At 44.6% G+C, this 23,264-nt stretch overlaps 1 protein-coding gene across 23 annotated transcripts in view; it reads left to right on the top strand.

Annotated features, from left to right (window-relative positions):
* CAMTA1 (calmodulin binding transcription activator 1) overlaps positions 1-23,264 on the top strand; it is an 899,707-nt gene that overhangs the window by 865,277 nt on the left and 11,166 nt on the right. For 5 of the 23 annotated variants that reach the window (XM_067018274.1, XM_067018243.1, XM_067018291.1 and 2 more), the window contains 12 exons: positions 1,873-2,024; positions 5,498-5,694; positions 6,079-6,157; positions 6,406-6,721; positions 7,169-7,692; positions 12,241-12,428; positions 12,921-13,167; positions 14,993-15,064; positions 16,594-16,614; positions 18,052-18,245; positions 19,036-19,110; positions 21,850-21,880. In XM_067018274.1, the coding sequence (XP_066874375.1) occupies positions 1,873-2,024; positions 5,498-5,694; positions 6,079-6,157; positions 6,406-6,721; positions 7,169-7,692; positions 12,241-12,428; positions 12,921-13,167; positions 14,993-15,064; positions 16,594-16,614; positions 18,052-18,245; positions 19,036-19,110; positions 21,850-21,880 (2,096 nt within the window). The remainder of the gene's footprint in view (positions 1-1,872; positions 2,025-5,497; positions 5,695-6,078; positions 6,158-6,405; positions 6,722-7,168; positions 7,693-12,240; positions 12,429-12,920; positions 13,168-14,992; positions 15,065-16,593; positions 16,615-18,051; positions 18,246-19,035; positions 19,111-21,849; positions 21,881-23,264) is intronic. The other 18 variants (XM_067018318.1, XM_067018312.1, XM_067018358.1 and 15 more) reach the window with 10 other exon arrangements.

Genomic DNA, 23,264 nt, shown 5'->3' with positions numbered 1-23,264 from the left:
ACTTGCGATCACACTCTTTTGAAAAGGTAAAGTTCTTTGTCCTCAGTTGGCTCCAGATGGAGAAGTCCCACATTCTACAAAATTTCCATTTTCTGTTGAGGAGGGCATGGAGTAAGGACTCTAGAATCAACTCGGAAGTCACTTTGTTTTCCATGAGTGGTCACAGGAGGACCACGGCCATGGCCAGTGCATCGCGAGCAGATCCGTTCAGGGTTACCCCCCCATCCGTGACTGTGCCCCTGAGATGCTTCGAGGGCCCTCGGAGTTCGTCACATCTGTCTGCAGGAAATTGGAACAGAGACGTTACCTTTCACTTTTAGAGAGGAAGGAGTTTTTTTCCTCTCATGTTGTTCCTGGAAATAGCTTACTAAGAAAATGATACCACAATTCTTGAAGAGCAGTCTGCCTCCTCTTGCTTTTGTGGTTTAGAAAAGTGAGATCAGTTTGACATTCAATATTGAAAACTTCCCCGTGAAACAGGTATTCACTATCTTTTTGCTTTGAGAAGAAAGTTCTGTTCCCTCGGGTAAGACTGTCTAATCCGGGTGCATCTCCTCTTCCCATAACATTCCCTTCCTGTTGTCACGTGGGGGCTAAGCTCCGGGCCCTGGAGACGGATAAGCTAGGTATCTTTTCACGCCTCAGTGTCCTCATCTGTAAAATGAAGACAGTGACGGGACCGACCTCACACAGTGGCCGTGAGGGTAAATGAGTTAACGTTTGCAAAGTTATTTACACAGTGACTGGCACAGATTCTCTAAGTGTTAGTTAGCTCCGTCCACTTTTTAATCTCTCGTAGGATCGATACGCTTTACTCACTAGTGTCAGGATTTACAGTCAGGATGGCAAGGAACGCTGATAAAATGTGTCTTCTCTGGGTGTACTCCTTTTCATGATTCAGTTGGCTGTATTTTGAAAATAGTGACGCCACTAGCAATTTTGAGGAAGAACTGTGTTGTCACAGCTGTTTGATCAATTTCCCAGGACATGTCATTCACATGCCACAAGGTGATGCTGATGGCTGGCCCACTTATCTGGGACTTACCCGTGTCCTGAGCATTTTCACCTGTTACTTCACTAAATTCTCTCAACACCCCTCGGAGGTAAGGACAGTTACTATCCCCACTTAAGAGTTAAGGAACCTGAGACACCACAGGTTTTGTTCAAAGTTACACAACTATTGTATGGCACAGCCGGCGTTCTTAACTGTGTCCTGATCCGTCCTTACCCCCCTCTCCAGCTTCATCTTCTGCTCTCCATTCTGCTGTGGTCCAGCCACGTGGCTTCTGCTCCTGGAACGTTCTGCCTCAGGGCCTTTGCATTTGCTCTCACCGAACCCCGGCTCTAACGTATGTGTGTGTCTGTGGCTAGAGCCTGGATCAGAAAATAAAATCTTTTTTTTTTTCCAGTGTGTGGGTAAAAGATACTACTTAAAAAAAAAATCTAGATATCTATATCTGTGTGGGGCTGTGTGTGTTCTTCTTTCCCATAGTGATTGCTTTCTTCCAGTGATTTAAATTAAATTGTATTCATTTCATTTGTTTGCTCTAGGGGCCTATCCACCAGATCTCTCTTCAAGGTTGCCATTGGGGAATTTGCCAAAGGAATGAGGTCCAGGAACCTGAAACCAGGACCTTGACAAAAAGGGGTTTTCTGTTCCTTTCGCTGAGAACTTTGGGCTGCTTTCGAGGCTGCAGTCTTGTGTGAAGTGTCAGGGTCACCACCGCGCTGGAGAAATCCAGGCTGGACAAAGCCCCGTGATTTGGTTGGGTCGGTGGCCATCTTGGATGCCCGTCCTGCAGGCTCGCCTAGGCCATGTGTCAATGGCCCTTCTTCCAGAACACAACCTCACTCTTCCTTGTTCTGCCCTAGATAACCAGTTCAGGATGTCCATCCTTGAGCGACTGGAGCAGATGGAAAGGAGGATGGCTGAGATGACCGGGTCCCAGCAGCACAAGCAGGGGAGCGGAGGAGGAAGCAGCGGAGGGGGTGGCGGGAGTGGGACCGGAGGAAGCCAAGCTCAGGTACGAGTCTGCGCGGACTGTCGCCTTTCACGGTGTCTGATGTTTTACTGATGTGCGAGGCTGTCGATCACGAGCCCCTTCTCTGCTGCTTCTGGCCCCCTTCCCGGGAGAGGCAAGAGGCAGGGGGGCGCTTTGCGGTCCCTGTGTTTCTGAGCATTCAACTCTGTGTGTCAGGGAAGAAGCCTTGGACTGTGGGGCTTCTCAGTGGTTCACCTCCCTAAGCCTTGAATCACTTACTGATCTCAGAAATCACTGCCGTTACCTGCCAGCGGGAGGGCAGGCATCCAGTGACAGAACCGAGGCCAGGAGATGACTCAGATTCGCTAGGCTCGGAGTTCAATTAGAACCTATTTTGTGTTTTGTGTTCTATCTTTATCTTAAGTATAAATAGAAAGCATGATTGTTTTATAAGGGCCCGGAGAAACTGTTTCTGTAATTCTTCAGTGCAGAATAGTAGAACATTATACATTGTGTCATTGTTACAAACGCTTTTTCATCAGTTCTGTGATGAATGCATTATTATTGTCAGGTACAGGGAAATCATCCAATATTATTTTAGAGTCCCATTAGTCTTGAAGGCTTTATGTCAATTTCATTTAGGAGCTTCATTTTCGGGAAGTTTCCTAGGCAGAAATTATTTTTCAGGAGGCCCTAGAATTAATTTTTTTTTAATGAATTAATTTTTTTTTTTTTGGCTTTGTTGGGTCTTCATTGCTGCGCGCGGGCTTTTCTCTAGTTGCGGCGAGCGGGGGCTGCTCTTCGTTGCGGTGCGCGGGCTTCTCATTGCGGTGGCTTCTCTTGTTGCGGAGCACCGGCTCTAGGCGTGTGGGCTCCGTAGTTGTGGCGCACGGGCTTAGTTGCTCCGTGGCATGTGAGATCTTCCCGGACCAGGGATTAAACCCATTTTCCCCTGCATTGGCAGGAGGATTCTTAACCCCTGCGCCACCAGGGAAGTCCCCTAGAATTAATTTAAAGGGACCGATGGCGTTTCTTACCTCCACCACTGAGACATCACCTAAAAACCTCAAATAATCCCCCCTCTTTCTCTTCAAGATGAATGTTGATTTTTTTTCCTGAACAATTATATTTTAAAGTGAACATTTGGAGTTTTGTGATCCTTGTAAATATCAAGTATTAGTAATATTTTTAATAATAGATGAAACATATCTATTTCATCACAATAGATGAAAACAAAGCATATGGTACCACACCCCCAAAACTAACCTTTTTCCGGGAATTTCCTTCTTATTTCTCTCCTATCTTCAGAAATCAATGGAAAAGGAAAGACTTGGCACAAAGGAAAATATTATTAAGGCTCCCTGTCCACCTCATACTACTGTTTTATAAAAAGAAGTAAACATTATTTACTGTCTATCTCATGGCTAAAATAAGAGAGTCCCATGAAATCCTTTTTCTTTGGCCAACACAGGCTGCATAAAGGGAATGGAGAGTAGTATCATTTTATAGCTCAACTATCTGGCAACTGGCCTATCGTCTGATCCCATATTAACTGCTGTTGAATACTCTTTCAATAAATATCTGTGTCCACCTTATGTGATAGAGGTGGAGCTGTTTTTGTTAATGCAAAGAAGTTCCCTCTTTGCTCACTACCGAGTGACTTCCGTGTGCCCCTGAATGTGTCTGTCTGGTATGTATAGAGCAGCCATGCCTGGGCCTTTCGAGTCAAGGTCATTCTGCTGCAGGTCGGGGTTGCCCGACTGTGCTCCTCTAAACATGTCACGACAGTTCTAGTGAGGGTGACATTATAACCATCCTCTGCCTTTTTATTTTTGCAGGCATTTTTTTTTTTTTTTTTTTGCGGTACGCGGGCCTCTCACTGTTGTGGCCTCTCCCGTTGCGGAGCACAGGCTCTGGACGCGCAAGCTCAGCGGCCATGGCTCACGGGTCCAGCCGCTCCACGGTATGTGGGATCTTCCCAGACCAGGGAAGATCAAACCCGTGTCCCCTGCATCGGCAGGTGGACTCTCAACCACTGCGCCACCAGGGAAGCCCTGCAGGCATTTTTTTTTTCCAGATTTCAAAACAAAAAGCAATGAGGGAGCAACAGTGTTTCTGTAGTAATTGAATTGCATGGGGTTTGTAACTGGACAAAATACCTTTAAAATAATATCAGAGAGGAGACTTAGACCAGAAGGGTCATTTATTCAGGTTGGGGCGAGAGGGGATGAAACGTAGAAGTGCTAGAGCAGAGACTCAGATAAGCTGTTGAGGTTCCTAACCTTGATTTTATTTTTCTTCTTTCACAACCTCCTTTTACAGAAAAGAAAAGAAAGCCGGGTGGGCTAACATGAGTGAATTTCTCTTTCTCGTGTGCCTCCGTGGTTATTAGCAAGAACGCTTAAATTTCGAGGTCTCTCATGCTTTCCCGTGTCCTTTTTGCTTTATATAAAGGACTGGATTATTACTGGATTTTTAAAAATCTGTTTTTTCAATTGAGCTATAATTGACATACAATATCATATTAGTTTCGGGTGTACAACATAATGATTCGGTATTTGTGTACATTGCCAAATCATCATCATGATAAGCCTAGTTAACATCTATCATCACACATAGTTACAAATTTTTTTTTTCCTTGTGATGAGAACTTTTAAGATCTGCTGTCTTAGCAACTTTCCAGTATGCAGTACAGTCTTAGGAACTATAGTTGCCGTGCTGTACATTACATCCCCAGGACTTATTTGTTTTATAACTGGAAGTTTATACCTTTTGACCCTCTTCACCCATTTTTCCCACCTCCTCCCCGCACCTCTGGCAACTATCAGGCTGTTCTCTGTATCTATGAAGTCAGGAGGCTTGTGTGTGTGTGTGCGCGCGTGTGCGCGTGTATGTTTTAAGATTCCGCATATAAGTGGCATCATACAGTATTTGTCTTTCTCTGACTTACTTCACTTAGTGTAACGCCCTCAAGGTCCATCCATGTATTGCAAATGCATTACTGGATATTTCTAAGTGCTTCTTTAGGGAGAAAAATCCCCATCTAAGTGGCTTAACTCTCCTTCAGAAGGAGCAGGGGAGTCAAGAGCTGCAGGCAGCCGGTGGTGGAAGCATAAGTTACCCCGCCTTGCTCTCCCCTGACGGTTTACTGCCTACAGCGTTTACTTCAACTGGGAGGCTGGGGCCACGTTTTCTGATCGTTTCTTTTTTAGCGGCATATACTTTCCCTGAGCCGGATCAGCACGAAGCTCACAATCAGAGCGTCGGCTGCAGCAGACAGACTCTGAGGTCCTTAGGGTTACAGAAAAATCACTGTGTGCCCGGCTGCGGACGTGTGCCGCTGAGCTGGGCGCAGCACGTTCTGTTCTCCCTTTCGAGATGTCTTATTTTCAGCTTCGTGCTTCCGGTTTTCCGTTGCAAATCATAACGCACCGGTTTCCCGCCCCGGCGTCCGAATGCTGACTCGGCGCAGGGCCTTTGGTCCTGCGATCGGAACGCGTGCCGTTTCGTTACAGTGCGCGCCGGGCCCCGGGACTCTGGGCAGCTGCTTTGAGAGCCGCGTGGTGGTCGTGTGCGAGAAGATGATGAGCCGCGCCTGCTGGGCAAAGTCCAAGCATCTGATCCACTCAAAGACCTTCCGTGGAATGACCCTCCTCCACCTGGCCGCAGCGCAGGGCTACGCCACCCTCATCCAGACCCTGATCAAATGGCGGTAAGGCTGGGGCCAGGAGGCCGCCGTCATCCTCACCCCTCGGCAGGCGCTCCTCTTAGGGTGTCCACCGGTGGAGGGAAATCTGGCCATTCGGGGAGCGCGGTAGCCTGAGAGCAAAGGGCTCTCTCTGTGGACAGTTCCAAGAAGTTCTATGAACTTCTGCCCCAGAAGTCCTGAGTGAGATGCTGAACGAGACATTGGACTTTTTATTTCCCCTGGGCCTCTGGCAAAACGGAGAGCCCAGAGCACCCTAGGGCGTCCGGGGCTCTATTTCTTCACGCCAGGAATGTGAGACGCCCAGTTTGGTTTCATCCCTGTGGGTTTCATAACGCTCTGGTATTTTTTAACGTGGATTCACTGTGCAGTAATTTCTGTTCGTTCCAGCACAAAGCATGCAGATAGCATTGATTTGGAGCTGGAGGTTGACCCCTTGAATGTGGACCACTTCTCCTGTACTCCTCTGGTAAGAAATGGGTTCATTTATTCCCCGAACTGTTTTTCTAGGCTGGCATAGGGATGTGCTCGGTTCCCTTTGTATTATCCCTCACTGAACATACGACACGTATCGGAGCTGCTTTGTAATGGTAACGTTCTGTGGCCCCACTGAGATCGGTGCCGAGGACCAATTTTGTCAAATGGCAGCAAAGGCAAAAGTCACATATGTTTTTTCACTCGTATTGAGGAAGCTCGCTCTGTCTCTCTGTTTTTCAGATGTGGGCATGTGCTCTCGGGCACTTAGAAGCAGCTGTCGTGCTGTACAAGTGGGACCGTCGGGCTCTCTCTATTCCGGACTCTCTAGGAAGGCTGCCTTTGGGAATTGCCAGGTCAAGGGGTCATGTGAAATTAGCAGAGTGTCTGGAGAGCCTGCAGAGAGGCGAGCAGGCTCAGCTTGGACAGAACCCCAGAATCCACGGCCCTCCAAGCGAGGGGCCCAGTGCAGAGAGCTGGGAGACCCAGTGGCACAGTGAAACAATCAGCTCCCCAGAAATACCCAAGGGGGTCACCGTTATTGCAAGTACCAACCCAGGTAAACATTTTAAATCATTACATCTCAGAACTTGGCAGATTTCCCTTTTGCTTTCATGCAGCTACCCTCAGAAAAGTCCATAGGATATTCACATACATTTAAGGGATTGGGGTGGTTTTTTTTTTTTTTTTTTTTTTTAGTGTTTCTAATTTTCCTTTTAGTTATTAGAATGCCTAGTGCTTTCCCCGGCCCATCCCACCCCAAAACTGCAGAAAGTAGCAAAAAAAAAAAAAAAAAAAATCTGTGTTCGTGCAAGAAAGAACTACAGATTTTGGAGGAGGATAATCTGAATATAGTATATGCCGCTGGGGAATATTGAAATGTTAGGGACATGTCTTGAGTTCTGGCTTTGCACTTTGCATCTCTCAGGCATAGAGAAAGTGTTAATTCTTTAGGATTCCTAATTGTATCGCCTGTCCTGACTATCCTTTCTACTGTACTTTTCAGAGCTGAGAAGACCTCGGTCTGAACCCTCTAATTACTACAGCAGTGAGAGCCACAAAGATTATCCAGCTCCCAAAAAGCATAAATTGAACCCTGAGTACTTCCAGGCAAGGCAGGAGAAGCTGCTTTCCACTGCACTGAGTCTGGAACAGCCAAATATCAGGAAGCAGAGCCCTAGTTCTAAGCAGTCTGTCCCCGAGACAATCAGCCCCAGTGAAGGAGTGAGGGACTACAGCCGGGAAATCTCCCCTCCCACTCCAGAGACTGCAGGATTCCAAGCCTCTGGATCTCAGCCGGTAGTAAAGTGGAATTCCAAAGATCTTTACATTGGTGTGTCCACAGTACAGGTGACTGGAAATCCGAAGGGGACCAGTGTAGGAAAGGATGCAGCACCTTCACAGGTGCGTCCACGGGAACCAATGAGTGTCCTGATGATGGCTAACAGAGAGGTGGTGAACACAGAGCTGGGGTCCTACCGTGATAGTGCAGAAAGTGAGGAGTGCTCGCAACCCATGGATGATATACAGGTGAGTGTGGGGAAGGTAAACCTGCAGAGGCTGGTCCATCCGTCCTAGCTTTCCTTGATCTTTACTGCCAGTTTCCAGAGGTCATGTCATTGTCTCACCAGTGAAGGGTTCGAAGTCTGGGCTCACATATAAGAATTTTGGAGTGTCTTCTTCACTTGGGCCACGTTTTCACTTGTGAGTCAAGCATTGTGAACAGGGCCTAAATACCAGGGCCCCAGATCTCAGTAGAGCCTTGTACCAGCTCCTCGAAACTCCTACAAGAAGTCTTTTGCTTCCTCCTTGCATCCAGGGTGACTGATTTTGCTGTTTTAAGTACTAGTTAGAGTCACAGCCTGATTAAAATGGCTAAAACAGGAGGCCTGTGGGTAGAAGTTGAATGATGTAAGTGATTTGATAAGCACAGCAAGCATCTAGTCCTTGTAAAGGCACATATCGTCGGAGGCTCTCAGGAGGTGCAGTGGAATGTCCCTAAAGCTGATAATTGACTGCTTTTATAATAAATCCAGGATCCTTTTAGGGCATCACACTTGTTACAGATTAAGAGAATACATACTGAAGTAAATGTGAGGTTAGGCTCTTAAACAAGCAAATTCCATTAATTAAAATATACTCTATGGGGAGGACAAAATGAGCATCCTCAGAACGTGTGTCTGACTTCCTCTCTTCCCCTCTTCCCATTGATAGAATCCAAAAGAGATATAAAAGGAGAATACTCCCATAAGAAATTCACTAGGGCACCTGTGCCTGTAGAAATGATGGGGATGTCGTATCCCAGACAGCATTCCTAGATAGGTCTGGTTGCTAAAACACTCCTGTTCACTGCATCCCAGGGGACCCTTCCTACCAGCCCCCACTGTTTAGCACAGGACAAGAATCATGCACGCTTACCAGTATGTCTCCATCCCTGGTGCGTGGTGGGCGCCCCGCTACTGATCTACCAACCACTACAATTGTGGGGAGGCCTTCCCCAGGGAATCAAATAATATTTGAGATGAGGGGTTGGCACATTTTTTTCTGGAAAGGGCCAAATAGTAAATATTTCAGGCTTTGTGGGCAATACAGACTTCGTCATGACTCTTCAGTCTGCCTTTGTAGCACAAAAGCAGCCTTAGACAGTATTAAACAAATGAGTGGGCCTTGTGCCAATAAAACTTTATTTACACAAACAGTTAGCTAGCTGGATTTGACCTGCCATAGTTAAAGCCCTGTTTTAAACAATTTCTGATGGAGCCCATACTAGATATTAATTCTGAGCAATCTAGAACAATATTTATAAATATAAACATATAATAATAAATCACCAGACTATGAAAATCAGCAGCTTAAAAGAGGGGAACTAAGATGAGCTAGATCTAGAACAGTGCTGCCCACCAGAACTTACTGTAGTGATGGAAACATTCTATGTCTGCCCTGTCCAATATGGCAGCCAGTGGCCATGTGTGGTACTGAGCATTGGAAATGTATTCAGTGTGAATCGGGAATTGAATTTCTAATTTTACTTAAGTTTAATTAATTTAAGTTTGAATAGCCATTGGATAGCACAGCTTTAGAGCAACTGGCCCTTACTGAAACAGTTGATGCAGGAAATAGAAAATAACCTAAAAAAAAAATCTACTTTATATTTTCACTGAAACTTCAGAGACTATTTTACTAATTGAAGAGCACATACCTATGAAAAAAGCAGCAATCTAAAGAAGCATTTTAGCCAAATAAAAAAATAACAATTAAAATTAATGAAATAATTCAAGAAATGGCAAGCCAGAGTTCATGGAGGAGTGAACGGTAAAACCAGGAATACTGATCTCTCTGAATAATTATTGATCGTGTGGTTGCATGATACGCAATTCTTTAAATAGAAGAGGAATAATGTTTCAAAAAATAACCTAGAACTAAGATTCTAAATTGTTTTAACAAAACCAGGGAGGTAGGGAAAGCAAGGTAAAAGTGTATTAAAGCAGTTCCCCTGTCCAGGGAAAATCAAAGTTTGTTCCAATTATGATATCGATAGATATGTGTAGCCTGAAATATGCTTGTTAGAAATGTCAAGTTAATAGGTAGTGTAAAAACAGGCTACAGAATTTCTATGTCATTTAAGGGGGAAAAAAGAAAATTTGGCCCATTCAGGAAAAGTTCAGCAATGTTAATAAAGAAAAAAGCAACAACAGAAATAAGACTCTATAACATAATATTATAGGAATCTTTTCAAACATGACTTATTCCCACTTTGGAATCTGTTAATTCTATTAAAAGATTCTCAGATTGATTGGGTTAAAAAAAAAAAAAAAAAAAAAAGGAAGCAAAATATACTATATACTGCTTGTAAAAGAATTAAAATGAAATGAAACAGAAAGAATGAAAATGATGTGATAGGTAAAGATATAACAGACAAATGAAAATAAAAAGAAAAAAGATTAAAAGTACAGGTAAGGCAAATAGTATATATATATAATTTTCAAAACGATATGACCGTAATGAGCCATTATGCACCTAACAACATAGCTTCTAAATATTAAAGCAAGTAAAGATGAAGACATGTGGAACCATAGCTATAATCTTAGTGTGAGACTAACACAACTGTTTCAAAATTTGTCAGCTCAAGTATGAAGAGGATATGAAAATATTGACAATACAATTAGAAAGTTTGACTATGTATATTTAATATATGATATATATAATTATGTAGACGTATGAATACACATAGTAAATATACATATCAGTGTTCTTTTTAGATATCCAAGCCCATTTATGAAAACTGTTCATATACTAGGACCCAAAGAGAATTTAAATAAAAATCCAACATCATTTGAATAAAAAACCTGAAAGTCATTTAAATTCCATCGCCTTTTGTAGCTATCACAATGAAAAATCAACTACTTGGTATCTCAGAATGTTGCATTTGTTATGATATTAAGGTGTTCTTACACTGACACGTGTTTATAAAATAGAGGATTGGGGAGAAGAGTGACTACAGATAGTTATAACCTTCAGTCTCCAGAAATTCCACCTTTTAAGACTTTCATGAAAAAAAAAAAATCAAGGTAGGACTTACCTCCTCCTGTTTGACTCGCAAACCAAGAGAGCCAATATAGAAGGAAAAGAAAAGCTGTGATTTTTTTTTCCCTAAATGTTTTCATTTTTATTCCTGTCACAATAATTCTTGTTCTTTGTTGAAAAGTTAGAAAATTACCCAAGATAAGTGTTTTTAAGAGTTTTATTGGGGTGTAATTTACATACCATAAAATTCACTCACCTTAAGTGTCCAGTGTAATGAGCTTTTGTGAATTTATACAGCTGTGTAGTCATCGCAGTCCCGTTTAGAACACTTCCATCGCCCCCCAAAAGTTCCCTGGGCCCCTTTGCAGTCACCCTGTGTTCCCATACCAGCCCCGGGCAACCACTGATCCGGTTTCTCTCCCCCAGAATTTTGCTTTTTCTGGAAATGCTGTATAAGTGGAATCAGAAACTGTCATATTCCGTGTCTGGCTTCTTTCACTTAGCATAATGTTTTGCAGGTTCACGCATGTTGTAAGATAAGCATCTTGTCATTTTTGTATAGATCCTTTCAGAACATTTTCAATTCACTTAAAAACTTAAACTGCTATATTTCAACATCCATTTTCAAGAGATGTGCAAGGAAACTTTTAAAAACAAGGTCACATCTCTGATTCTGACCAAATATATCTACTCCAGACTAGTTTTGAGGATTCCTAAACGTATCCATTAGGAATGTATTTCGGGTGCAGGTATCAGCAACCTAACTCCAGTGGTTTAATAAGAAAATGACTTGTTTTTCTCATAGAAGTCCAGAAGTTCAGTTGCTCAAGAATGCCATCCGGGACCAGGATTTTTTCTGGGTTTTCTGTTCTTTTGCCTTTCCTCTTCGTGCTTGCTGCTTTATGGTTGTAATGTGGCTTCTGGAGCTCATCTGTAGTCAGAGCAGGAAGAGGAGGGGAAAGGGCCGGGTGCATCGATACCTTTCATCAGGAAAGCTAAAGCTTTGCCCGGAGCCCACCCGGCAGACTTCTGTGCAGGCTCCTGTCCAGAAGTGGGTCACGGATCCACCGCACCTTGGTGCGCGGAAGGTGGGAAACCAAGAAGAGGATTAGGACAGTTGGCTTGTATCAGTCACAAGCTGTCCCCCGGATGTTGGCTCCTTGCTGCTCTCTACAGAACTGGGGTCCTCTGGGCAAAGGCAAAATGGGGTGATGGTGGCCAGGTAACTAGTAGTGTCACTACAGTAATATGACCAGGACTGCCCAGTCATAGCATCTTTAACCGGTTGATCCTAGCTGAGAGTAGGCACAAGCCAGACGTTCTTGAAGACTTAAGGTTTGGGACCAAACTATGAGGTGGAGGTAATCAGATCTGGGATCTCAGCACATTCAGGTGAATCAGAAAACCTTACGATGAGACTGGAGGGCACTGGACTGAGGTGTAAGCCCGCCCTCTCTCCTTTCTTTCTTTCCAAGGTGGGGGGAGTGCAGGTAGGCCTGGATAACCTCTAAGGTGCCACCCTAACCTGAGTGTTCTGTGACCTCCGGGCTCCAGGTGAACATGATGACCTTGGCAGAGCACATCATCGAAGCCACCCCCGAGCGGATAAAGCAGGAGAACTTTGTGCCCACGGAGTCCCCGGCATTGGAGAGGACGGACGCGGCCACCATCAGCAGCACGATGAGCTGGCTGGCTGGTTACCTAGCTGACGTAGACCACCTGCCAAATGCCGCCCAGATCAGGTCAGCAGCGTTTGTGGGCCGCTCCCCAGGGCAAGTTCCTGGGTTTACGTGGAGGCTCAGGAGGCCCACTGGGTCTGAGGAGTTCCGTGTAATGAATGCCCTTGTCAAGGAAGGAAGGAAGCGTTAGGACGAGTTCCATTGCCTCTTCCAAGGCCCCCTCATGTCATCACCTCTCCCATGGTTTTTCTTCCCACGTCGGAGCGCAGGAGATGGTGTATCCTAGTGTTCCCCCGCCAGTTCAACTGAAGTTTCACCATTGGATAGTGGGCTCAGTGGATTTAGTACTTAGCACAGCACTAGACTTATAACAGGTGCTCAGTGTGAAGTTACTAACTGAAGGACCTTCAGAGCCTGCTTAGCAGCTCTCTGGACTGAGTGAAGGCATATCCCACATGGTCCACAGTAGGTACCATCTTGTCTCGTTGACCAGCGTGCAGTGGATCATGCAAACCAATCACCAGCCTCTCTCCCCTGTGTCTCCTCTTGTTTCAGAAGTGCATATAACGAGCCTCTAACCCCTTCTTCTAATACCAGCCTGAGCCCTGTAGGCTCACCAGTCAGTGAAATAGCTTTCGAGAAACCCAGCCTTCCCTCCGCCGCAGACTGGTCTGAATTCCTGAGTGCATCTACCAGTGAGAAGGTGGAGAATGAATTTGCTCAGCTGACTCTGTCTGATCACGAACAGAGAGAACTCTATGAAGCGGCCAGACTTGTCCAGACAGCTTTCCGGAAATACAAGGTAAAAGACGACAGAGTCCTGATGTGGTGACACTCTTAAGATCGGGAAAAGTCAGAGTCATTCAAACTAAGACATATGCTGTTTCTTTTTTTTTTCTTCTGAGTTGATAGAATTGTTATTTGACATTATTAATTAGGTCCCATGAGATTATTAATAATTGTCAGAAGTTTAGTGAAATAAGACTGACAAGTAGTGTGATGGCTGTCACCATCTGAACTTCCTGTTGGTAATAATAATGGATATTTATTATCTAATTAATATAAAGTAAGTTGACACCTCTGCCGCAAGGAATTTATGGCCTAGAGCAGGGGTTTCTAGCTGGAGGCCTGGTGACTGACTGTCCTAAAATTTTATGGTGAAGTGCATTTTTGGTGGGAGAGGGTCCAGAGCCTTCCACAGTTTCTCAGAGGAGTCTTTGACCTCCCTAAGAAGGTGTTACGAGCCATCAATCATCGATCCAAAAGTAGAGGACTCGGACTTCCCTGGTGGCGCAGTCGTTAAGAATCCACCTGCCAATGCAGGGGACACAGGTTCAAGCCCTGGTCCGGGAAGATCCCACATGCCACAGAGCAACTAAGCCCGTGCGCCACAACTACTGAGCCTGCGCTCTGGAGCCCGTGAACCACAACTACTGAGCCCGTGTGCCAAAACTACTGAAGCCTGTGCGCCTAGAGCCCATGCTCCGCAACAAGAGAAGCCACCACAGTGAGAAGCCTGCACACCGCAATGAAGAGTAGCCCCCGCTCGCCGCAACTAGAGAAATCCTGCGCACAGCAATGAAGACCCAACGCAGACAAAAATAAATAAATAAATAAGAATACATTTAAGAATCTGCCTGCCAGGCTTCCCTGGTGGCACAGTGGTTGAGAATCAGCCTGCCAATGCAGGGGACACGGGTTCGAGCTCTGGTTTGGGAAGATCCCACATGCCACGAAGCAACTAGGCCCGTGAGCCACAACTACTGAGCCTGCGCATCTGGAGCCTGTGCTCCGCAACAGGAGAGGCTGTGACAGTGAGAGGCCCGTGCATCGCGATGAAGAGTGGCCCCCGCTTGCCGCAACTGGAGAAAGCCCTCGCACAGAAACAAACACCCAACACAGCCATAAATAAATAAATAAATTAATTAATTAAAAACAACAAACAAAAAAAGAATCTGCCTGCCAATGCAGGGGACATGGGTTCGAGCCCTGGTCCGGGAAGATCCCACATGTCGTGGAGCAACTAAGCCCGTGTGCCACAACTACTGAGCCTGTGCTCTAGAGGCCAAGAGCCACAACTATGGAGCCTGTGTGCCACAACTACTGAAGCCTGTGTGCCTAGAGCCTGTGCTCCGCAGCAAAATAAGCCACCGCAATGAGAAGCCCATGCACCACAAGGAAGAGTAGTCCCCGCTCGCCGCAACTAGAGAAAGCCCGCGCGCGGCAACGAAGACCCAACGCAGCCAAAAATTAAATAAATAAATAAATAAAAACAAAAGTAGAGGACTTGGTGTTATCTTAGGAAAGACAGCAGAGAGCAGAAATTTATAAGGACAAATAGTGCGATACCTAATTCTTTAAATACTTTGAAAATGAATATTGTTTTAGGCCTCCTAACATCCAAATATGATGGTTCTATTTAGAAGCAGAAATAATCAGAGAGTTATTCTGTAAATTCATTTTTTAAAATTTATCCTGATACTAACTTATCACTACATTTTGGTAAAGCTGTGGTCTCGGTTCTGAGAAAGTCAATTAAATGAGTCACGATTCCATATAAGTCTTGTGAAAGTTGCATTTTTTATACTACATCATTATTTCTTCTCTTGCCTCACTTTCCCTTGAAGGGCCGACCCTTGCGGGAGCAGCAGGAAGTGGCAGCGGCTGTCATTCAGCGTTGCTACAGAAAATATAAACAGGTGAGCCAGCTTCCGCGTCGCCACGGGAACGTGCCTTATTCACACGGCATCCAAACAGGCCTGGGGGGGTCTGATGTGTGGTTTGGCAAAGAGCACAACATCCAGTGCCTGATCCAAAGAACTGACTTTGAATTGCCTTGATTAAAAACCAAAGGGAAATGTTCCAGAAGGGAAAAAAAAACCAAAACAAGAAAACAAAAAGCCACCTGCAACTAATGCCGCAAAATAATTTTTGTTCAGATCGTTGGCCTCTTAGTGGTATCAGCTGCCTGCAGCATTGGTCTGATACAGAGGAAGTTATTTGTGTCTGAAATAAGGCTCTGTGTCTCAGTCATTTTACCTATAAACTAATTAGTAATTAAAGAACTCAAGAGAATTTAGTATGGTGATTGGCGCAGGTAAATACTAATTGTTATCGTTGACCTTGAATTATATACATTACATAATCCTTAGCGGTTTTTCCTTTTGGCTTCTTCTTATCCAATTTAAAATGAAGAATTGTAAAAATCTGAATAAGCCCAGAATATCTTAAACTGTTTCGTATTCCTTAGTTAAGTGTTGTAGGAAGAGGACCTGAGTTACTCTTTCGTGCAGAATTGCTATTTCTGAAACTACCTGCAGGTTCTTGTAGCTCCCATCAGTGGGGAAGAGAGCACCTAGTAGGTCCTGGATCTTTTAGGCTCATCATCTCATTTTCTCCTTACAAAAATATCTGAAGTAAACAATTTTATTTCCATTTTGCAGATGAAGAAGCTGAGGCTCAGAGAGATTAAGTAAATATTAGACCTTTCTAACCACCTAGGTGGTGATAAAATGTTCAAAATTGCCGAACTGAGTTCTGACCGGTTCATATGATAAAGCTCGGTCCTGTCAGTAGATTCTAGAACCTTTTATTAGGTTGTGCTTTCGGTAGGTCTTACATTTTTATTTAAGGAATAACAAATGCTGAGATGTATACCAGCCACCCAGAAATCCAGGACTCTGTCCTCTTGTTATTTCTAGCATTTGTCTGATTCAGGTTGCCGTGTTCTCAAGTTTCTTTAGAATTCAGCTCTAATGGTGAGGGGCGGGGAACCTCTTTAGCTTATAGCCAATTGAGTTCATGATCCCAGGAAATGAAGGTTTATTGTGTAAACGCTGACACCACAGTCCCACCACAGTTCCCCCACAGCAGGGAACCATCCTGGCTCGTTGTTAGCCCAAGCAATACTCAGAATCAAAGCTTCAAGTCTGTGATTTCAGCAAGTATTTATTCCAAAATGTGAGTTTGTTTTGTTTTTTTTTTTTAATCCCCTCCCAAAGAAGTGTTGGCTACAACCAGAAAGACGGAAGGCATTTTTAAAAAATTACAAATATAAGACAAGTATTTTGGAAGATGGAAGGCATGAAGATAGCCAGGTTGCCTTTTTTCCTTTTTTTTGTTTTTTTGTTTTTTTTTGGTTGGGAGTTTCATTGGTTCTGGTTCTGGTTTTTCATTTCCTTCTATTCGGCAATCTAACATTAATCTTGTATTTTCTTTCTCCCCCAAGCTGACATGGATAGCCTTGAAGGTAATGATACACCCAAGTCCTCTCACAAACCATTCCACCAGAGTCACACACTTCACACCCATCACCAGCTACAAGGAGGGGCCATTAAGATGGCACGGTCATTCCGTAGGCATACCCCCCTCGCCCGGCCACCTCACCACAGCACATCTATCCTCCGGGGACCACGTGGCGAGGCCGTTGCAGTGGGTTTCAGCAGTAACAGTCATTGGACGTTTTCTTGGCCAGTGTCCATCTAAACAATCCATCCAAAACAATTGCCATGAACCCTGTGAGCCACTGAAGATACTTCCCTTTTCCCATCGTGCTTCACCGTGGCCTGGGAGGTTCTGACCATGCGGAGCGCACGGGTCAAGGCGATGGAAATGCTGTAGGATGCAGCGTTCTTGTCTTAAAAGGCTTTTGGCCAAATGAAAATGTCAGGCGGGTCAGATGAGACTAAACAGGATTCTTGCAGAAGGGCCCTGTGCCTTGTTTCCTTCCCTCACGCCACCTCGTACATGCAGAGAGACACTCAGGCACAGGGGTTTTCTGAGAAATACTGGTCCCGCTGATGGTAAGTCTCCTTGTTGTGAGCAAAGCGCTTCTCCGTGACTTCTTGTCCTCAGACTTGTAGTCGATGTCGTTAGCAATCTGGACACAGTCTTTTTTAAGATCTGGAGAGAGCTGTGCGCTTTTCCTGCCTGGACTCGGATAGGGAAGAGGACCCACCCTCCCCGCACCGCGCCTTCACGCCTCACTTTCCATCTCGGCGGCAAGCTGGCCGGAGGGTGCTGGGCCTGGCTCCCAAGCTGTCCCCGGCTCCGGGGCCGCTTTCCAGGTTTCATGGCTTCACCCCGCTGTCGGTCTTACGAGCGTTAATCTTTTGCAGGTTAAAATGGCTTAAAGGTGTCAGCGTTTCATGATAAGCCTTGTATTTGGGACCTCGTAACTCAGAAATTTGTCGAGTGGAGTGCTCGTTAGAGATCAGGTGCCGACGGCTAAGTAGCTTTGTGTTTGGCAGGAATTGGGAGGCATCCAACTGAAACTGGGAGGTTAATTTAAAATGTTTCCAAATCGGATAGGAACTATTGGTCTTCAGAATTTCGAGCTTCACTTCCTAAATAATACTTTTTCGATTCCTAAATGTCTCAGTCTATTGCCGTTAAAACTTTTTTTTCCAAAAAGGGCAAAAACAATTTTGATATTTGGCGGTAGCAAAACCCCACATTTAAATCAGTGCATTGTCTGAAGGCAACACTTACAGTAACATTTTGCATTTCGGAAAGGTAGGTGAAAAGATGCCTAGTTTGCCTCTTTAATGATGCCACCCCAGAGAATATGAAAAGAAGCGGAAAAGTCTTCCTCCTCGCCGCCGTCCCCACCTGGGGGGCTCAGAGGACACCCAGGCCCGCGTGGCCCATCTTGTTACTGCTGTGCTTCTTCTCGTTGCCCCTGCAGTTTGCACTTTATAAAAAGATGACACAGGCTGCCATCCTGATCCAGAGCAAATTCCGAAGTTACTACGAACAAAAAAAGTTTCAGCAGAGCCGGCGTGCTGCTGTGCTGATCCAGAAGTTTTACCGGAGTTATAAAAAATGTGGCAGGAGACGGCAGGCTCGGCGGACGGCAGTCATCGTACAGCAGAAACTCAGGTGGGTCAAGATTCGTGGTGGCCAAGAGAACCCCAGCTGAGGCGAAAGAACTGCCCCGTGTCGGCACGCAGGCCTGTACAAGGAGTAAAGCGCCTTGCGGCTCTTTTCTTCCCGGGCCACGCTAGATGTCGCGTGTTCGTAGAGTTTCACCTGTGCTCTTTGCCTGTTTTTGTCTATTTAGCTTCTCCTTTCTCTCTCCCCACCCCCCCCCATCCAATCATTTGATGCCGCCACCCAGTTTCAACGTGTAGCGGAGTCTGGCTGGACTGCAGCTCCTACTCAGAAAGGGGGTACTGTAATATAGTCGTCTAAATTGGAGCGTTTCTATACCTAAGACCTTGGGAGAGTAAGTAGTACTAAGCCACTCCATTCTGAAGAGTGTAGTAAAAACTTCGAGCACCGGAAAATACAGTGACGAAAGAAGTTTAGAAAATAATAGCCCGAAGAGAGCGGCAAACACAGGCGAATCAATTTCTAAACCGAGAAAGTCTGTCTAATGCCTTTCTGAACAAACGAGCTTATAAAGACTTGGGGAAGAACAAGTTACAGGACATCTTATCTTTAGCCTTTCTATTGTCTCCCTCCAAGTAGGTGAACGTGTCCCTAGTCCCCTGCTTCTCTCCCAGCGATGCCCAGACTCAGAGCCGTGAAATAGGCTTGTGCTGTTGGATTCGCAACGAGAGCTGTTGGGTTAAGAGTTTTCTCTCACCCCTGACCTGCTTTCAGCTTTCGCACATGAAGCTTTACAGCACCCTTCTCGTGACAGTAATTCATATTCTGGCTTTTTCAGGAGCAGTTTGCTAACCAAAAAGCAGGACCAGGCTGCTCGCAAAATAATGAGGTTTCTACGCCGCTGTCGCCACAGGTACATCAGCCCTCATCCCGACACTTTCCTTGTCGAGAATAATAAAACCACCCTCATCGCCTCAACCACTCATGAACTCCTTGGTGAAGCTAATCCCCCACAAATAATCAGGGTACACGTCCCAAACGACACTAGGATAACAGAACTCTTTAACTAGGGACTGAGTTGCTGCCGTGGGAATATACCGGTCGCCGTTCCAGACGATGCTGTGTAGAGATTGAACCACGGAGATCATGCCAATGTTTTTGTTTTAATTTGGGTGCAAGGACAACTTAGTCTGACTGGCTTTCCGTTCCAGACTTTTCTTTAGCAGTGTGTTCTTCACTCTAAACCCTTACTGTGCTAACGTGTGTCCAAAGAGAAAAGACACAGAGTTTCTATTCTGAAGGAAAGGTTGGGACACCACTAATGCCGTCCAAATTTTCTGACGTAGAATTTCCACTAAATAGTTGGTGCCCTCTACTGGCCGTGTCAGAGCTAACACCCTCCATCCAGTGATCAATTCCAGCTAGTCTGTGATGAGAAACGGGAGAGGTGGCCAGAATGAAACTGGGCAGGGCAGGAAACGCACCCCGAGGTGGAGGTGCATTTCCAACTAGAAGTGGCCTCCGGCGACCCCAGCATCTTCCTGCAGAGCTACGCCAGGGGAGTTTCTCTTTGTTTTCCTGAGTTTGGGATGCCTTGGTGAAGACGAGGTCCTTAGCTCAGATTTTGGGGGCTGGTGAACCGTGTTTTTCTTTTCTTTACTTGGGTTAATATTCCGGCCTGACCTCTGTGACACTGGCCGACTGAGCTGTGTTTAGATGGCTCTCCACGTAGTTTTGTCACTTTTCTGTACATCGGGAGCGATGCACTTTACAGACCCAAACTTGAAAGCAAGCTCTTTAACGTCTGATTTCCTCTTTCCTGTTTAATTGTACCCAAGGCCCGAGTGTCCAGGTGCAGTTTGATTCCTCAGAGGTTTCACTTTAGGGTTTTTTTCCCCTCAAACTGTCTACTTGCTAACTTTGACAGTATTTTAACTTTGAGACTTACTAGGGGTTAACTGGCTACTTGTGTGCACTTTTACTTAAATTAACAAAATAATTAGTTTACATGACCAGGGAAGGGAACGTGGACAGAACCACACATGCACAGTGATGAAAACTTTTAAAGGAACATTTTTTAGGTTATATACGGTGTTCTCCAGCTAGAACGCTGCCAGGGCAGCTCACGCACATTTACCGTATTCCTCCGCAGAGCATTTGCTGTCCACCACGCAGTGATGGGGTTTTCCCCGTGACGCTAAGCAATGAGGTGCCCATATCAATACTCTGAAATAGCAAGTCTTGTTAGGAAATGCGTATCAGAATATGTGGCATGGCCGGGACGTAATGAAATGAATCCTCCGGGCCTTACCAAAGTCAGTCTCTTTTCCTTTATTATTTACTCATACCTTTGACTTGGCCTTAGGGGACTTGCAGCCAAATAGAGGAGTTGATTTTCTTCCTTTGGTGAAAATATCAAGGCCTTACCTGGGCCCTTTTCCATATATTCTCCCACGTGCTCACACTCTTCTCCCCTTTTCCTCTTCCTCCTGCAAAACAAAAAACCCAGGAGGATTCAGTCCAGCGCTGCTGAGTCTGTGATGAACACTTTCCTAGCAGGTTTTATCTTCGAGGAAATCGCCTCCACATGACTCTCCCTTAAGCCGCATCAAACAAATGTTCACAAGTCAGATTCTCCTTGGTTCTTCTGGCCTCATCCTCAAACTTTGAAAATATACGTATACGTAATGCCACCTTGGTCCTTGTGAGCAAAACTACATAAAGTCCCATGTTCATTTTCTTCTTCTTCTTCTTTTTTTTGGCCAAAGCCTACCGTGTTTACATGGGGTGAACTGAGTGAATTGAGAGGGTAAGATATTTAAGCAAAGCATAAACGCCTGAAAGGCTGTTTCCCACGGAAGCCTGAACGCAGGAATCGTTTCACTCGTGTTTTTAGAGTTCTCCTTTTGTAAACGAGTAGGAAAGCATCTCATGAGGATTTTGCCTTTCTTTGGTCCATATTTTAACCAGTAATAACCTCATAAGCTAATAAGGTTTTTTTATGAAGAGAGCATCAGATTATGCGTCTGAATTTCTGTTCATTATTTGGGATTAAACAATGACCCCTACTGGCTCTTTTCTTTACTTGCCCTTTGATATTCCAGATGCTAGAAAAATGTGCAGGCGAATTGGAATAACCTTTGTCTGCTGACTGTGTAAGGTCACTATTCACTTTCCATTCCCATATATTCAATGAAGGAACCTGAAGAAATCCTGAAAAACCTCTCCTGGAAGTTTGAACTCATTTTCCCTAGAATGAGTGTCACCCTGTTGCCATTCTGGGTTATTGAATATTATTTTAAGAGAAACTGTCATCTGTATTGTCCCCTAGAAGCATTAAAATAGGAAACCTCATGTGACAACCTCTCAGAAAAGGTAGGTAGGAAGTGGCTTCAGGAATCAATAAGAAATGTCCCATTTCTTTAAGGATTTTGCTCAGTCATGGACCCCAACATTTTTAGACTGAAAAATAAATTGGTAAATTTCCTACCTGCTCATTTCACATATCCCACCACCACTCTCCTTTTCCTTTTTTCCAAAAAAAAAAAAAGAACACTTTATAGTCTTTTTTGTTGAAATAAAGCTATTTATAAGATTTCTGATGTGACCCTCACATGCTAATAGCTCTTTGGTGTTGTTTTACTGTCCAAAGCCCCCTGGTGGACCATAGGCTGTACAAAAGGGTGAGTTTAGCTGCCTGCTAGCCAGTTTCTCTTTATCTTCCATTTTCAATATTTTGCTTTTTGCTTGCTTGCATGGGGCTGCAGTCTAGGTATGCCCGTAAAGTTTCACATCCATTTCGAATGAAATAAGATAAAAACTAACCCTAATTACTAACACTGCTACTTTATACAACAGGAAAACAGTCACATACAACCATAGACATACAAATGCATGAGCAAGTGAAAGGGAGGGCCTTCTGAAGCCACCGCAGGGCATGCGTAGCACTTGGTGGGAGAAGCCTTCAGTGTAAAAACAAAACAGTGGCTGGTGGGACGAGTTTAAATCCAAACAAGTCTGCACTAGAACAAAGCCTTAAGCAAGTGGCTATTTGCGGTGAAAATAATCTGCCACATAAAATTCAACTACTGCCATGTCAAAATTTCTAAAAGAAAAAGGCTCCCTAGGCAATACTGATGGTTTTCTTTTAACTCATCTATTTCTTGTTTAGAGTTACATAGTTTCGTTTTCTAACTCTCCCTTTCCCTGGTGCTGTGAGGTAAGTCAGTACCCAGAGCTGCCCTTTCTGAACCAACTCAGGACATTCATTATCCAACAGGGAGCAAACCTGACTTCCAGCATTAATGACAGCGCTGAAGAAAGACAGGGTGGTGTGAAGTGTCCGAAATCTGTATATTCTATATTGCAGTCAAGAGTGGATGTTCGGAGAGAATTTGCGTTTTAAAGAAATGATAGCGAGTAGGTGTTCAACGGACACTATGAATGTTCGTGAGATTTTAGAATGTGATGCTGGTTTGTAAGTACGCAGACGTGACTGTAACACATCTTAAGTTATAATAAACGGTTTAGTGGCAGAAAACTGGTTTTTAAAAGCCAGGAATTGAATTCACCAACATCACACTTGAATTTAGATTAACTTGACAACTTTTGTCTTAAGAGAAGATGCACTTAAAATCTAACGTGACAAAAAAATAAGGTAAAATATAACATGGCAGTTAGCTCTATCAGCTCAGCTACATCCAACACCCTCCCTTCTTACCTTACACTAATACTGTATCTAGTCATTTGCGAGGTTTCAGAGAAAAGATCGTGCTTCAGAAAACATCTCAAACTTCTAATGTCTCTGGAGAGATCATTTCCCGTATCACTGCATTTATGTTGACGGTAATATTTATTCACTATATTTTAAGCCAAGCGTCCAAAAACATTTCCTTAAAAGGCCAGATAATAAATGTCTGTTGCAATATAGTAGTTCCCCCTTATCCATGGAGGATACGTTCCAAGACCCCCAGTGGATACCTGAAACCATGGATAGTACTGAACACTCTGTATATGTGTACATACACACTGTGTTTCTCCTGTACTAACAGGCAGGTAGTGTCCCAG

Source organism: Kogia breviceps, chromosome 1, assembly GCF_026419965.1.
Source record: "Kogia breviceps isolate mKogBre1 chromosome 1, mKogBre1 haplotype 1, whole genome shotgun sequence".
Taxonomy (NCBI): Eukaryota; Metazoa; Chordata; class Mammalia; order Artiodactyla; family Physeteridae; genus Kogia; species Kogia breviceps.
This window is presented reverse-complemented; position numbering and strand designations above follow the sequence as displayed.